This window comes from Macaca nemestrina, chromosome 19 (genome assembly GCF_043159975.1).
Source record: "Macaca nemestrina isolate mMacNem1 chromosome 19, mMacNem.hap1, whole genome shotgun sequence".
Classification (NCBI taxonomy): Eukaryota; Metazoa; Chordata; class Mammalia; order Primates; family Cercopithecidae; genus Macaca; species Macaca nemestrina.
Window position 1 is genome coordinate 37234362 of NC_092143.1, and position 15044 is coordinate 37249405.

The 15044-nt window shown below is 37.2% G+C and overlaps 2 protein-coding genes across 19 annotated transcripts in view; one reads left to right on the plus strand and one right to left on the minus strand.

Annotated features, from left to right (window-relative positions):
- Positions 1-2817, plus strand: part of LOC105489431 (StAR related lipid transfer domain containing 6) — a 38310-nt gene extending 35493 nt beyond the window's left edge. For all 15 annotated transcript variants that reach the window (XM_071085294.1, XM_071085297.1, XM_071085301.1 and 12 more), the window contains one exon: positions 2275-2817. In XM_071085294.1, coding sequence (XP_070941395.1) covers positions 2275-2458 — 184 coding nt within the window. In that variant the 3' untranslated portion in view covers positions 2459-2817. The remainder of the gene's footprint in view (positions 1-2274) is intronic.
- A 7519-nt stretch (positions 2818-10336) lies between these two features.
- Positions 10337-15044, minus strand: part of LOC105489428 (DNA polymerase iota) — a 29432-nt gene continuing 24724 nt past the window's right edge. For all 4 annotated transcript variants that reach the window (XM_011754251.2, XM_011754253.3, XM_011754252.3 and 1 more), the window contains one exon: positions 10337-14914. In XM_011754251.2, coding sequence (XP_011752553.1) covers positions 14096-14914 — 819 coding nt within the window. In that variant the 3' untranslated portion in view covers positions 10337-14095. The remainder of the gene's footprint in view (positions 14915-15044) is intronic.

Consider the following 15044-nt stretch of genomic DNA (forward strand, 5'->3'; position numbering starts at 1 on the left):
TGGAGAGTATAATTCCAGCACTGTCAATTAAATAATTTCTGATTTAATAATAATTAATAAAAATAAATTTCAGAATTATATAAAAATATTTTTTATTTTATTTTTATATAAAAATTTATGAATTATATACCATAATTTTTTTTTTTTTTTTTTTTTTTTTTTTTTGAGATGGAGTCTCACGCTGTTGCCCAGGCTGGAGTGCAGTGGCGCGATCTCGGCTCACTGCAAGCTCCGCCTCCCGGGTTCCCGCCATTCTCCTGCCTCAGCCTCCTGAGTAGCTGGGACTACAGGCGCCCGCCACCGCGCCCGGCTAATTTTTTTTTGTATTTTTAGTAGAGACGGGGTTTCACTGTGGTCTCGATCTCCTGACCTTGTGATCCGCCCGCCTCGGCCTCCCAAAGTGCTGGGATTACAGGCTTGAGCCACCGCGCCCGGCCTATATACCATAAATTATGTAGTGACCGATCATCAAAAAATAGTTATCATTAAAAAAAGACCTGGCCAGGCATGGTGGCCCTCACTTATAATCCCAGCACTTTGGGAGGCTGAGGTGCGTGGATCACCTGAGGTCAGGAGTTCAAGATCAGCCTGGTCAACATGGTGAAACCCCGTCTCTACCAAAAATACAAAAATTAGCCAGGCATGGTGGCGCATGCCTGTAGTCCCAGCTACTCGAGAGGCTGAAGCAGGAGAATCGTTTGAACCCGGGAGACTGAGCTTGCAGTGATCCCAGATCATGCCACGGCACTCCAGCCTGGGTGACAGCGTAAGACTCTGTCTCAAAAGGAAAAAAAAAGACCTGTCAGCTGACAGCTCAATTAGATCCTTCAGTTTTACTGAAAAAAAAAAAAAAAAAAAAAAAAAAATGGCATGACTTGGAAAAGATTTTTTTCTCAATCTGCTTCTACTCAGATTTTCCCTTTAGCATCTCAAAGATTTTTACATACCAAGGTAAAGCACCATAGTACTATTTAGTGTGGATAACAGGTATGCCTTTGTTGTATAAAGCAAGAGAAGGGCGATTTTGAACAGGCTGATAGGAAAGAAAAAGCCCACATCTCCATCAGAGACATATTTACACATCAGATTAAGGAAAAAATGCATATGGAAGTTAGAGATTTGAAAACTTATTCTCTTAAAAGTATTCATCCTTTCCTACCCCAGTGTGAAGATCGGTGGGCTAGAATATAAAATACCACTTAGAGTGCAGTGTGGAATTAACATGTCAAAAAGCTTAATGCAAAAACCTTTGACCTAGAAATTCTAAGTATTTATAAAAGTGTAAATGGGGCTGGGTGAGGTGGGTCACACCAGAAATCCCAGCATTTTGGGAGGCCGAAGTGAGAGGATCGCTTGAGGCCGGGAGCTTGAGACTAGCCTTGGCAACATAATGAGACCCTGTCTCTTTAAAAAAAATTTTAAATCTAGCCAGGCATGATTGGGCATGCCTGTAGTCCCAGCCACTCAGAAAGCTGAGGCTGGAGAATTGCTTAAACTCAGGAGTTCGAGGCTGCAGTGAACTATAATCACGTCCCTGCACTCCAGCCTGGGCAACAGAGTAAGACTGTGTCTCAAAAAAAAAAAAAAAAAAAAAAGCATAAATGGATACATTACAAAGATATTTTATTGCAGCTTTACTTACAGTAGCCAAAAGTGAGAAACAACCTAAATGATAGTCAATAAAAGGACTGTTAAATAGAATAGAAATACTGTCTGTAGCCATGAAAAACAGTTAAGTAGATCTGTATGTACAGACACAGAAGGAAGTTCATAAGATAAAAATAAAACTAGTTGCAGAAAAATGTCTCCATTAAAAAAATAAAACTCTATTTATATATCTGGAGTACATATTCATTTATGTACAGATGTATGCTGTCTTTGTATATGTGTGTGTATATATATATACACATATCTATATAGACAGTCACCTGAAAAGATAACAATTAAAACTATATACAGTGATTATCTCTGGGAAACAGGATAAGGGAAATAAGGGAGGGAAATTTTTCTTTAATTATGAAAAATTTATATTGTTTAAATTTTCATAATAAGCATACATTACTGTTAGAATTTTTAAAAGTCAGTAAAATGACAAAAAGAAAAGGGTGCCTAAAACTGAAGGTTTTAAGAAATATTCTAGCCACTTAATATTTTTAAGTACAATTTTTAAGTATGTCAATGGTGAATAAGAATCCTGCTCTCCAAAAACCTGTAAATTCAGTAGGTAAATCTAAAAATTTCTTATCTTTTTTTTAACTCTTCTTTTGCTTACAGAAACCCAGCATATTCCAAACTAGTGATGTTTGTCCAGACAGAAATGAGAGGAAAATTGTCCCCATCAATAATTGAAAAAACCATGCCTTCCAACTTAGTAAACTTCATCCTCAATGCAAAAGATGGAATAAAGGCACACAAAACTCCATCAGGACGTGGATTTCGTCATAATAGTCATTCATGATACCAAAAGAAGAAATGAGGCCATTCTGCTATAAAATCATGTGTAGTAGTTATTGCAGTTTACTTCTAAGTCAACATGCATAAATAATACTGTTAAACTATTCTAAACAGTATTCTTGTACACATTGCTGAAGATAGTTCATAAAAATAAGAACTCATAGTTGTACAAGAATATGGCATTAAATACAGTTTTTAATCTCACATAAGAATGATGTTAAATAACAAGTGTTATTAGCATATTTTCATCTTTTGCTTTTGTCCCTGTAAAATCCTCTGTATAAGAACCAATAAGAAAGCAGATACAGTCAGAGGTCAGCATTAACTAAAGGTTAAAATATACTTTAAAATGTTTTTCTTTCACTTACTGCTTAAATTGAGAATTGTGGGGAAAATGAACATAAAAATTGAAAAGAATTCCACTAAAATGTATGACTAATGACATTTAGAATTTTAAATGGAATGAGTCATCAAACAATTTCTGATGTGGCCAAGATGCAATAGCCCATTCCTCCCAAGTCTTTCCTCTTAAAACTTAAAGACCCTGCACATAACACAACAAACAAGCATAGGAAAACTCAAGCATAGGTGGAAAGAATGCAGCAAGCTATCTATGGACGTTGGGACTTAAGGAATGACATTCAGTGAGTTCTCTGGGTTTCCTTATTGCCTCCCACATATCCCAGGTGGGAAAGACACACACACACACACACACACACACACACACACACAACTGCATGCATGAAAAGCCTTCTCCTCCTAGTCATAGGACCAGGCGCCTAACAGAACAAAAACCCTTTTTTGTAATGCCCACCCTACACCAGCCAAGCATCAACCTACAAGCCACCCCCATGGTTTCAGTGTGGCAGAGCAAGGAGATACTTTTCCATCCTACCCACCCCCATCCCACAGAAGCAGATGGGAGTGCCCTGACACACCCCTATCCTATGGTGTCTGCAAAGCTGAGCAGGGAGCTAATCTCCCATCTTCTACCTGGCAGATGTAGGCAGCACTGATTGCCCTTCCAGGTGATGTAGACTGACCAAGCAGGGACCTGATTTTCTGTCTTCCACTCAGCAGAAGCAGGAGGTAATATAGGTAGTATGAGTGAAGTCCAGTGACAAAGACAGCTTCCACCCCTAGCTGGCAGCAACGAGACTTAACCAATGTCTTAGTCCATGTTCTGTGGCTATAACAGAATACCACAGGTTGAATAATTATAAAGAAAAGAAGTGTATTTAGTTCACAATTCTGGAAACTGAGAAGTCCAAGAGCCTGGTACCGACATCTGGTGAGGGCCGTCTTGCTACATCATAACATGGTGGAGGGCATCACATGGCATGAGAGTAAGAGCAAGAGAGACCTCACTTTTATAACAAAACCACTCCTGTGATAGTAACATTAATCCATTCATAAAAGCAGAGGGACATTCAACCCATAGCAACTAGGTAGTGCAAAGAAAGACTAGTGACCAGGGAGCTTCACTACCCTCTCCCACCCCTACTCCCACCCCTGGAGTCACCAAGGTCCAGCAGGATGCTAAGCCTCTATCCCCACCCTCCATCAGGGTGTAGTGGGAACAGTGACCCACCAAAAAAAATGTCCATGTCACATCCCTGGAACTTGTGAATGTGACCTAATTTGGAAAAAGGGTCTTTGCAAAGATAATTAAAGATCTCAAGATGAGATCACCCTGAATTATCCTGGTGGCCATAAATCCAAAAACAAATGTCCTTATAAGAGATACACAGAGGATAGAGACATGGAGAAGAGGAGAAAGCCATGTGAAGACAGAGGTAGAGACTGGAGTTTTACAGCCACAGCCCAGGAACACTTGGAGCCACCAGAAACTGGAAGAAGTGAAAAAGGATTCTCCCCTAGAGCTTTCAGAAGGAGTGTGGCCCTGCTTTCAGACTTCTGGCCTCCAGAGTTATGAGACAAAAAATTTGTTTTTTTAAGCCACTAAATTTGTGGAAATTTGTTATAGTTTCCATTGGAAACTAATATACCCTCTCTGGTGTTAGCAGGGTTCAGCAGGGATCTGAGCCTCCATTCCCACCTGGGTATCAACAAGGTGAAACAAAGAGGTAGGACACGGGCCTAGGCAGCACTCCATTTCCTTGTCACCTCCCCTGTGTCATCAGGTTCCATTAGGGAGGTAAGCTTCCAGTCCCACTGGGAAGCAAAAAGGATGTGCAAATCAGTGCCCCCCTTTGCCAGGAGGATGTCAGCAGGGCCAGAAGGGGAGCTGAACTGCCACCTCACCCATCTGCAATGAGAGGCAGTCTGTGCTCTACTTTTGCCAGAGTGGTGATGGCAGGGCCCAATGGAAGGCTAAACCAACACATCCACCCAGTCCTCATACTACACCTGAACAGCAGGACTGCCTGCTAAAAATGAAGATTAAATAGGATCCAGAGGTCTTCAGAAAGAAAAGAGCATTGGAATGGGTAAAAATAAACTGTTCTCGTGAGTATATTAAATCACCTTTGATGGGTGACAAAGGTTTAAAAACAATTCAGTGGAACAGCCTTTCAGCAAATGGTGTTGGAGCAGCTGGACATTCATAGGCCTTGATCTAACCTTACGCTAAGTACGAAAATTTACTTAAAATGGAATATGGAGCTATATGCACAATATAAAACTATAAAATATTTAGAAGAAAAACACAGGATAAAATTTTCAGAACCTACAACTAGGCAGAGATATTACACTTGACACCAAATCATGATTCTTAACAGAAAAAAATGACAAATTGACCTTAATCAAAGTTAAAAAAGAAAAAAAGGTATACTACGTGAAAGACCTGAGAGGATGATGGAAAGATAAGCGATAGACTGGAAAAAAAATATTTGCAAGACATTTCCAACAAAGTACTTGTAACTAAAATATATAAAGAGCTTTCAAAACTCAACTGTATAAGAAACAATCTAATTAGGGACAAAGACATGGACATTTCACTAAAATATCCATATCAAAAGATGTTCAGCATCATTGGCCATTAGGTAAAGGCACATATCAGTACAAGCTTACCAGAATAGCTAAGTTTTTTTTGAATAGTGATAACATCAGGTGGTGGCAAGGATTTGGAGAAAAATGGATCACTCATACATTGCACCTGGAAATGTGAAACGGTAACTGCCTCTCTGGAAAAGTGCGGCAGTGGCTTGCAAATCAAACAAATACTTACTGTACAACCCAGCAATTGTACTCTTCATCCCATAGAAATGAAAGCATTTACACAAAAACATGTACACAAATGTTGATAGTAGCTTTATTCCAAATAGCCAAAAACTTGAAACAACCCACATGGGTGAAGAGTTAAACTGTGGTAATCCATACACAGAATACTACTAAGTAATAAAAAGAACAAACTATCGATGCACACAACAACTGGAATCATCTCAGGGGAATAATACTGAATAAAAAAGCCAATCTCATAAGGTTAAATAGTGCATTCTTCCATTTATTTAACATTTTTGAAATGACAAAATGATAGAGATGAACAGAATTAGTGGTTTCTGGGGTTAGGGAGGTAGTGGGAGGAGAAGAAAGAAAGTGGCTGTCGCTTTGAAAGGGTAGCAGGAGGGATCCTTGTGATAAACCTGCCCTGTGCATTGACTGTGGTGTGGTCACATGAATCTATACATGCAATAAAACTGCATAGAATTAACACGCATAAATGAGTGCATGTAAAACTGGTGGTATCTAAATAAAGGCGGTCAAAATTCAAGTGTGGGAACATACAGAAATACCATTCTCATTAAGAGTAATTAGGTCTTTTCATGGCACTCACTTCAAACTCCTTTAGTAATCACCCTCTAGCTTCAGAAGTTTGTCTTCCAGCCTTCTTTGCATGAGAGAGGATGCACAGAAATCTGGGGATTGGGGACCTGTGGGAAGAAGAAGGGCACAGTGGGGGAGAAGCTGGAAGGCACATAAAAAACCACTACAATTTAAAAGAGCAGCATAACTAAAGGGAGACTGTCTTATGTTCCCAACTCTCTTCCTAAATCTACTGGGATTCTGAGTGTTATTTTCCCTTTTCTACTGAATGTTCGGGAGACATAATTAAAGTTGTAGTTATACTATGATTTAGAATATGCCTAATTTTGTGAGTATGCAACTTTTACTATTTTCCAATTTAGACTTTACTCTTAGAAGAATGTGAGCCTTTTAGCCACCCCTAAACTTCATAAACATACAAATAACCAAATTATACATTTTATAAAATATATATCCCAAGAAAGATAAAAATCTTGAAATCAGAAAGCCAAACATAAGTTTTTTCTTTGTCTTACAGATAGGAAAATTGGATATTTAATTAACCTGTCTCCTATTTAAGGTAAAATGTAAATAATAATAGCAAACAAATTAAAAGGAAATAATACCAGGTACTGTATCTTTGATTCCTTCTCCTTGTCCTGTCATCATCTCCATATATTATGGCATTTTGTCACTTCGATTACTTCTAAATAGCTAGGTATTGCAGAAGGTACCATATATGATAATAACTATCACATAAAACAGAAAGGTTTAAAGGTAAGTAATACTGGCATCCAAATAATATGACAAATAAAAATAATTTAACAATTCTGAACTTAGATTTTTCTATAAATCTTATCTTTCTTACCATATAACTCCTCCAATACTTTCAGATATTCAGACATTAGTGGACTTACCAAAACAAAAATGTTTATATTTAACTAAATATAGTCATAAATAGTCTTACCAAGAAATTATCAAGACTATTTATGCCCCATGTCCCTTTTCAATGTCCCCTCTCTACCATGATTTTGGACACATAATATTAATGAATCAGAACAGTAGATTCCATGGCGGGGGGGGGGGACATTATTATATTAGTTAAGAAAATGTTTGGCTGCAAACAACAAAAATACGATTTATAGGGGACATAAATGTTGAGAGGTTTATTGATCTCATACAATAAGTCTGGGAGTCTGCAGTAGAGATCTGACATGATGGCCTAATACTGTCATTAGGGACCAATGCTCTTTACAGCACTCAGTTCTGCCATACTTAGCTTATAGCGTTTGTCTCTCTGGTGGCACTGTACCAGTGCTCTAAGCAGGAAGAAAAAGAGTGAAAGGCAAAAGATATTTTAGCTGAGTTTAGTCCTATTTCATAGCTTTCTTGGGAACCCCCATACACCAACAAAGATGCTTACATCTCATTAGCCAGAAATGGAACACTGTTCACATCTGGCTGCAAAGGCATCTGGAAAGGTATTCCAGTATCTATAGTAAAAAAAGCAAAGAAGTTCCACTAGAGTGCAGAAATAAAGTAGTACAACTTATATTTATATTTATATTTATTTTTTCAGAAAATTAATTAAGCTTTACTAATACAGAATATGCAGCTTGACTTTACTATCTTATTTATTAAAACTTATTTTGCTATTTCAGTAGTTATTTTAGGGTTTATATTATACATCTCTAACTTACCACAGTCTGTCTTCAAGCTGTAACCCACCACTTCATGTTTAGTTTAAGGGCCTTACAATAATATATTACCATTTATATACTTAAAATTATATACTTCCCCTCCTGGCCTTTGTACTATTGTTACCTTTTACTCCTACATACATTGTAACCCTCCAATGTATTTTTAATAATTTTTATTTTTGTTTTATATAGCCAACTTTTAAAAAGACACTTGGAAATAAGAAACAAAAAAAGCTTTTAAATATACCTACATTTCTGGTGCTCCTTATTTCTGTATGTAGATCTGTATTTCCATCTGGTGTGCTCTTCCTGCCTGTTGGACTTCCTCTAATTTTATGGATACTGTAGGTCTACTGGGCATGAGTTCTTTCATATGTATGCCTTATGTTCTTATTTTACTTTTTTAAAAAAAGATATTTTTGCTGGGTTTGGAATTCTAAGTTAACAGACTTTTCCCCCACTTCTTTACTTCATTTGAGGATGTTAGACCACTGTCTTCTGGCTTCCAATGTTTTCAAAATTGTTGGTTTTGCTTGTTTTTCTCTAATAGTATGTCTTTTTGAAGGGATGGTGTTTATCACTGGTTTTAAGAGCTCTGATTAGGATATTCCTTGGTATAGTTTTCTTCATGTTTATTGTACTTGGGATTTGCCAAGCTCTTTGGACCTGTGGGTTTATAGTTATCCTCAAATTTGGAAAAATTTCTCCATTGTTTCTTCAAATATTTTTTACATCTCCCACACTCTTTCTTTGGGGACTTGAATAAGACATATACTGACCAGGCGCGGTGGCGCACACCTATAATCCCAGCACTTTGGGAGGCCAAGGTGGACGGATCACCTGAGGTCGGGAGTTCGAGACCAGCCTGACTAACAAGGAGAAACCCTCTCTCTACTAAAAATACAAAAAAATTAGCCGGGCCTGGTGGTGCATGCCTGTAATTCCAGCTACTTGGGAAGCTGAGGCAGGAGTATCACTTGAACCCGGGAGTAATAAGAGGAGACATATATTAGCCTGCTTGAAGCTGTCTCATAGCTCACAGATGCTCTGTTTATTTTTTTTCTGTTTCCTTCTGAATAATTTATTGCTCTGTCTTCAAGTGTACTAATTTTTTCTCCAGTACTATCTGCTGTTAATTCTATTCAGTGACTGAAATGCAGCATGATACATGAGATATTCAACATTTTATTATAAAACAGGCTTTATATTTGTTTTGTTTTATTTGAGATGGAGTCTTGCTCTGTCACTCAGGCTGGAGTGCAATGGTGCGATCTTGGTTCACTGCAACCTCTGCCTCCCAGGTTCAGGCGATTCTCCTGTCTCAGCCTCCTGAGTAGGTGGGATTACAGGCATGTGCCACCACGCCAACTTTTTGTATTTTAGTAGACATGGGGTTTCACCATGTTGCCCAGGTTGGTCTCGAACTCCTGAGCTCAGGCAATCCACCCGCCTCGGCCTCCCAAAGTGCTAGGATTACAAGCATGAACCACCCCACCCAGTCCAGGCTCTGTAAACAGGCTTCGTGTTAGATGATTTTGCCCAACTGTAGGCCAAAGTGAGTTGTTCTGAGCATGTCTGAGGTAGGCCTAGCTAAGCTATGATGTTTCATAGATACATTAAATGTATTTAACTCATGATACTTTCAATTTACAATGGCCTTATCTGAGCATAACCACATTGTCAGTCAAGTCATACATATATTTACTAAAGTAGATCACTTTGGGGACCATAAGACATCTCAAAACTCATTTTAAAAGATTCTATAGTAGGGCCAGGGGCAGTGAGTCACGCCTGTAATCTCAGCACTTTGGGAGGCTGAGGTGGGCAGATCACGAGGTCAGGAGTTCAATATCAGCCTGACCAACATGGTGAAATGCCATCTCTACTAAAAATACAAAAATTACCTAGGCGTGGTGGTAGCTGCCTGTAATCCCAGCTACTCAGGGGGCTGAGGCAGGAGAATCACTTGAACCCGGGAGATGGAGGTCGTGGTGAGTCAAGATCACACCATTGCACTCCAGCCTGGGCAACAGAGTGAGACTCCATCTCAAAAAAAAAAAAAAGATACTGTAGTACAATTGGTCTGGTCTTCGTTCAGCGTTCCTAGACACCGAGCTCCTAAAACCCATGGAATTTCCTCAACAACAGGAGTGCCTTCATTATTCATGGTAAGCCCTGAAAGTGTATGCTAATGATGTGACCCACAGTGGGCCCTAGACAGCTAATGCTAACAAGATGATTTAGGATGGAGGTAGCACATGTCAAAAAAATAACCATGATTAGGGTGTTGAGACTTTGAGCCAGCCTGATGTCCAGGTAGAGGAGGGAAGCTGGAGATTAAGTTCAATCACACAGTAAAGATTTTAATAAATCATGCCTACGTAATGAAACCCCAGAGAAAACACTGGACTTCCTGATTACTTGATATCTTTTATTTCTTGACTTGGGTAGTTACACAGTTGTTACTATTACTCATTAACATGTCCATTTATGCTTATGTACCTTTCTATATACAGATTTTAAAATAGAAGTTTTTTAATATTGAAAACAATCCAGATTTGATGGAAGACACAAATCTGCAGATTCAGAATAAACCTAAATCCATGATAAATCTACAGCTAGACATATAATAAAAACTGCACATCTCCAAAGGAAAAGATATTATCTTAGAACAGCTCAAGAGATGTCGGTTCTAAATCTAAAGCTCTAAGGACATAATTTCAGAGAGTATAAAGAATTTTACCTAGAAGGAACATCTGACACACAAGAAAAAAGGTAAGCTCCCACCATGTCCCATCAAAAAAGATAAACGTTTGGGCAAATCTAAACAAACATTGATTATATAAAATACTAATAATATCCAATTTGGAGATTCAATAAAGAACCTGTGGAATTTCATTAGAATTAATGTTATTTCAATACCTTTGTGTTATTTGGAAAGAGGGTAACATTTTTAGATGTTTAAGGATAATCAAAAGTACTTGTAACATTCACATTCCAAATCAGTAAAGGGAAAAATATATGATTAAATAGAAAATCCAGCTGATACCAAAAGACAGGAGGAGAGATAAAGGTGAGAAAGAAGCATAACATAGAAAAAGAAATATGGTAAAAAATAAGATGGCAAAAAATAAATCCAAATAAATTTGTACTTTGGCACTACAGTGGAATAGACACTTTTTAAAAGTGTTCTCCCAGTACAAAACACTAGATCTTGGAGAAAACAGACCTCTTAATTCATTGCTGGTTTGTACCATATAGGGAAAATCTCCAGGCCTACACTCAAGACAGAAACTCCCTCTATATTATACACTCAAGACAGAAACAGAAAAAAAAAATACCCTCTACACTCAAGACAGATACAGAAAAAAAAACTTGAGCTGAAACAAAAGCAAGAAAGCAGCAGGAAGCATCAAGCAAGAAGACAGCTTGAAAGATGGGGTTTATCCCTGAAGGCAGATAGCTTCGGCCTGTTAGTTTGCAATTGACCTGCAGAGACAAAACCTTCAGCTAGTAGTAAGGGTTAGGGAGCTTAAACTTAAGACAAGGCATTGGCATTCAATCAGGATCCTCAAAGGTGAATAGAGTATGCCAAGGAGTTTGTACCACCTCACCCAGAGAAGCAACGAACTCAAATCATACTGAAGGGAAACACACAACTTAGGTCCTCTGTCTTCTCACGGATTAACACATACTCAAGGAAATAAGTCACAATATAGGCAATAAATAATAACCTTAAATGTAAACTTATAAAAACTTAAAATATTGAAATTATCAAAAATATCAAATATTTGACTTTTAAAAATTAGAAATAGACTTACAAGGGACTGTAATCAGTAAATAGGAAGTTAAAAAGAATCAAATGAAAAATATATTTATTGAAATTAAAACCATCAGTTTTCAACAGCAGGTGAGATGCTACTGAAAAATGAACTAGTAAACAGAAAGATACAGCTGATGAAATTACCCAAAATGCAGTAAAAAGAAACAAGAGGATGAAAAATGTGAGAAATTAAAATACATGAAGGATACAGTAAGAAAGTCTATCATTTGTATAAGGTCCTAGAACAGGGAAGAAATATTTGAAGAGCTAGTGATTGAGAATTTTACAGAACATGAATTTAAAAATACAGGAAGAAGCCAGTATATGCTAAGAATAAAAAGAAATTCGCACTTCCAAATAATACAGTAAACTTGCAAAACATCAAAAAGAGATAATCTTAAAAACAGAGAAAAAAGATCCCATAAAAAGTTGATTCTGAGACCCAAAAATGTTGAGACTAACTTAAAACCACAAAATAAGTAGCATAACTGTGACACAGCCCCTACATTCTCAATCTATGAAATGTATTTTTAACTATTTTACCTTCTCTTTCTAAGCTGGACAAAACCATTCACTTTGTTTACTTAGCCATTTTTTCTTAAGACCCTTCTAGGAAGTTCCTGAAATCATTACAAGGATTATAAAATGTTTTAATGAATTATTTACAAAAAGTTATATATCCCTTCCATAAGTTTAATTACCTTACTGGAATACTTCATGTAAAAAAATACTATGTTCCTTGATTCAGAATACTAAATATTTGCATGGTGAACAATTTCTGATGTTCTTGCTCCAAGTTACTTTTCTTGATAACCTCAAACTACCTATTTAAAATCTTCTGTGTTAGCGTATTTTCAAATTCCAAGGAATCCAAAACTAAGTTAAAATTTCAGACCTGGGGCCGGGCACAATGGCTCACATCTGTAATCCCAGCACTTTGGGAGGACAAGGTGGGGGATCACCTGAGATCAGGAGTTCAAGAATATCCTGGCCAATATGGTGAAATGTGGTTTCTACTAAAAATACAAAATAAAAATACAAAAATGTGCTGGGTGTGGTAGGGCATGCCTGTAATCCCAGCTGAGGCAGGAGAATTGCTTGAACCTGGGAGATGGAGGTTGCAGTGAGCTGGGATCGCGCCACTGTACTCCACCCTGGGCGACAGAGTGAGGCTCTGTCTCCAGGAAAAAAAAAAAAAAAAGGAAAGAAAATTTCAGATCTAGAAGAAAGTATTTTTAAGCTACTCTTTGGTTCACATTTGTGTACGTTATTTTTAAAGTCTCTTCTTTATATGTGCAAAAATTATAAACTTGAGACCATGATACTCCCATATTGGTGCTGGGGGATACTTTAGTATATTCTATAAACATCCTCTATGTCTTGCAAATTATATAACACATTCTCAATCTTATATCCAATTTTTAGTTTAGCAGGCAAAAGAAGACAGTAACAATGGGAGAAGGAAGACGTCCACCATTTTAGTAATGGTCTATATTTGTGGTTGTTATGACAACCTAATATCATCTCCAAATGTAGGCAAGATACAAAAACATGTAACTCAGTGCTTTTAGGCCCTTCAAACTAGCTGGAAAGAAATGGACTTCTTCCATTATCCAGTATGCTTATAGGCCCATCACCTTGCATTTCTGGTGTCCATCTTTCCCTTAATTTACTTGCATGGAGAGTTCCTTCTACCACTGTTCTCTACAACATACACTGTTCTCTCACTTCAACTCCCCACCCTGGCCCTAGCCAAACCATTCATTCATTCATTCAATGTTTATTGAATGGCCCTTGTGTGCTGTGTATTGTGGTAGATTATTGGTGTATGAAGAAGCATTAATTGAATATAAATTGCTTTGGTATTTTAAAAGTCAACATACTAAATGTAATGTACTTTAGTCAAAACTGTCTATATTTTTAATAGGTTAGTTGGCAGTAGGATTTGCTATTTGGTTATATCCTAACAGGCTGCATTTGAGATATTCCACATATCATAGGAAAAAAAAATGTGTCCTTTACCATAGCAACGATTTGGCTATTTTTTATATACAAGCATATACATCTCCCCACCAATTCATGAAAAATATTCTAGGTTGACCATGTATTCTTTTTATTGAAAAGCAATATAAAACAGCTTTAGACAGAAAAGATAGTATTTTACATTATTTCTTCTGTTATATTTTTATGCTTTGTGCCAGAATTTACTTCCTGCAACTATTCTTGCTTTATCTCAAACAGTTTACTCCATTATTGAATATCTATTAGTGTTTTAATATAGAAGAGCTTAATAAACTGCTAATCTGAAAATAATGGTATTCCCTAGATTTTCAGACTTTTTTGCTGAATATGCTTATTTATGTCCAATGTGGAAATCTGATCCTGTTCTCTTCCACTCTGCCAGCAGTTCCTTTTGTACTACTTCTGGTAGTTCATAGAAAACTTGAGGATCAATGTCAGAAGGGAAAGTAAATTTCTCATCAACAGAATCTGGCTCTCTATTTTCTGTAAGTCCTTCATGAGAGTCTGTTGCTACTGTTTGCTTATGGCTATCTGTAGTGTGGTTTTTGGAGAAAAGTTGCTCACTCTGCAAGTTTGGAAATGAATGAAAAGCAGACACAGCAGGGTTTGAATTTGTAAAGTGGAATCCTTGAGGTTCTTTAGGTCCTTGACTCATTTGTTCATCTTTTAATCTATTATCTAAATAATATGAATAATCCTTTTGGCTAGACATATAAGAAGAACTACCGCTATTTAAGCCTGATGTTCCTGGTTCACAAGGAGATACAGAGGATACCTGTTTGCGACTGGATAAATGATCTCTAGGATTTATGGGAATATCTTGCATTTGTTTTTTAGAAAAGAAAGATAATACTCCTCTAGAGGCATGTAATGGACAACTCACACTTCCTTTCCCTTGAAATTTTTCCCTAGATTTTCCAGAAAGGATTTCTTCTTGAATATCTGTTGGAAGCTGCTTAAAGACTTCTTGATCAACACCTTCAGGAAGTGAACAGAGTGGGAATTCATTAATATCTTTTCTTTTAGAAAAATTTGTGGTATCTAGTGGATACTCCCTAGTTCTTGTACTTTCAATTCTTCCACTTGGTAAGAAATCCCAGTTTGTTTCTTTGTCTTTGGGAAAATCTTCCATGTGAGTGTCTTTCATTTTCTAGAACACAAGAATAACAGATTAATTTAGATATCTGATATGTTTTAAATATCCCTGCTGCTGCTATGTGCCTGTAGCTATTATCTGACATGTTTCTAACCTACTCAGCAAATTCAACTCTTTGTGGTCT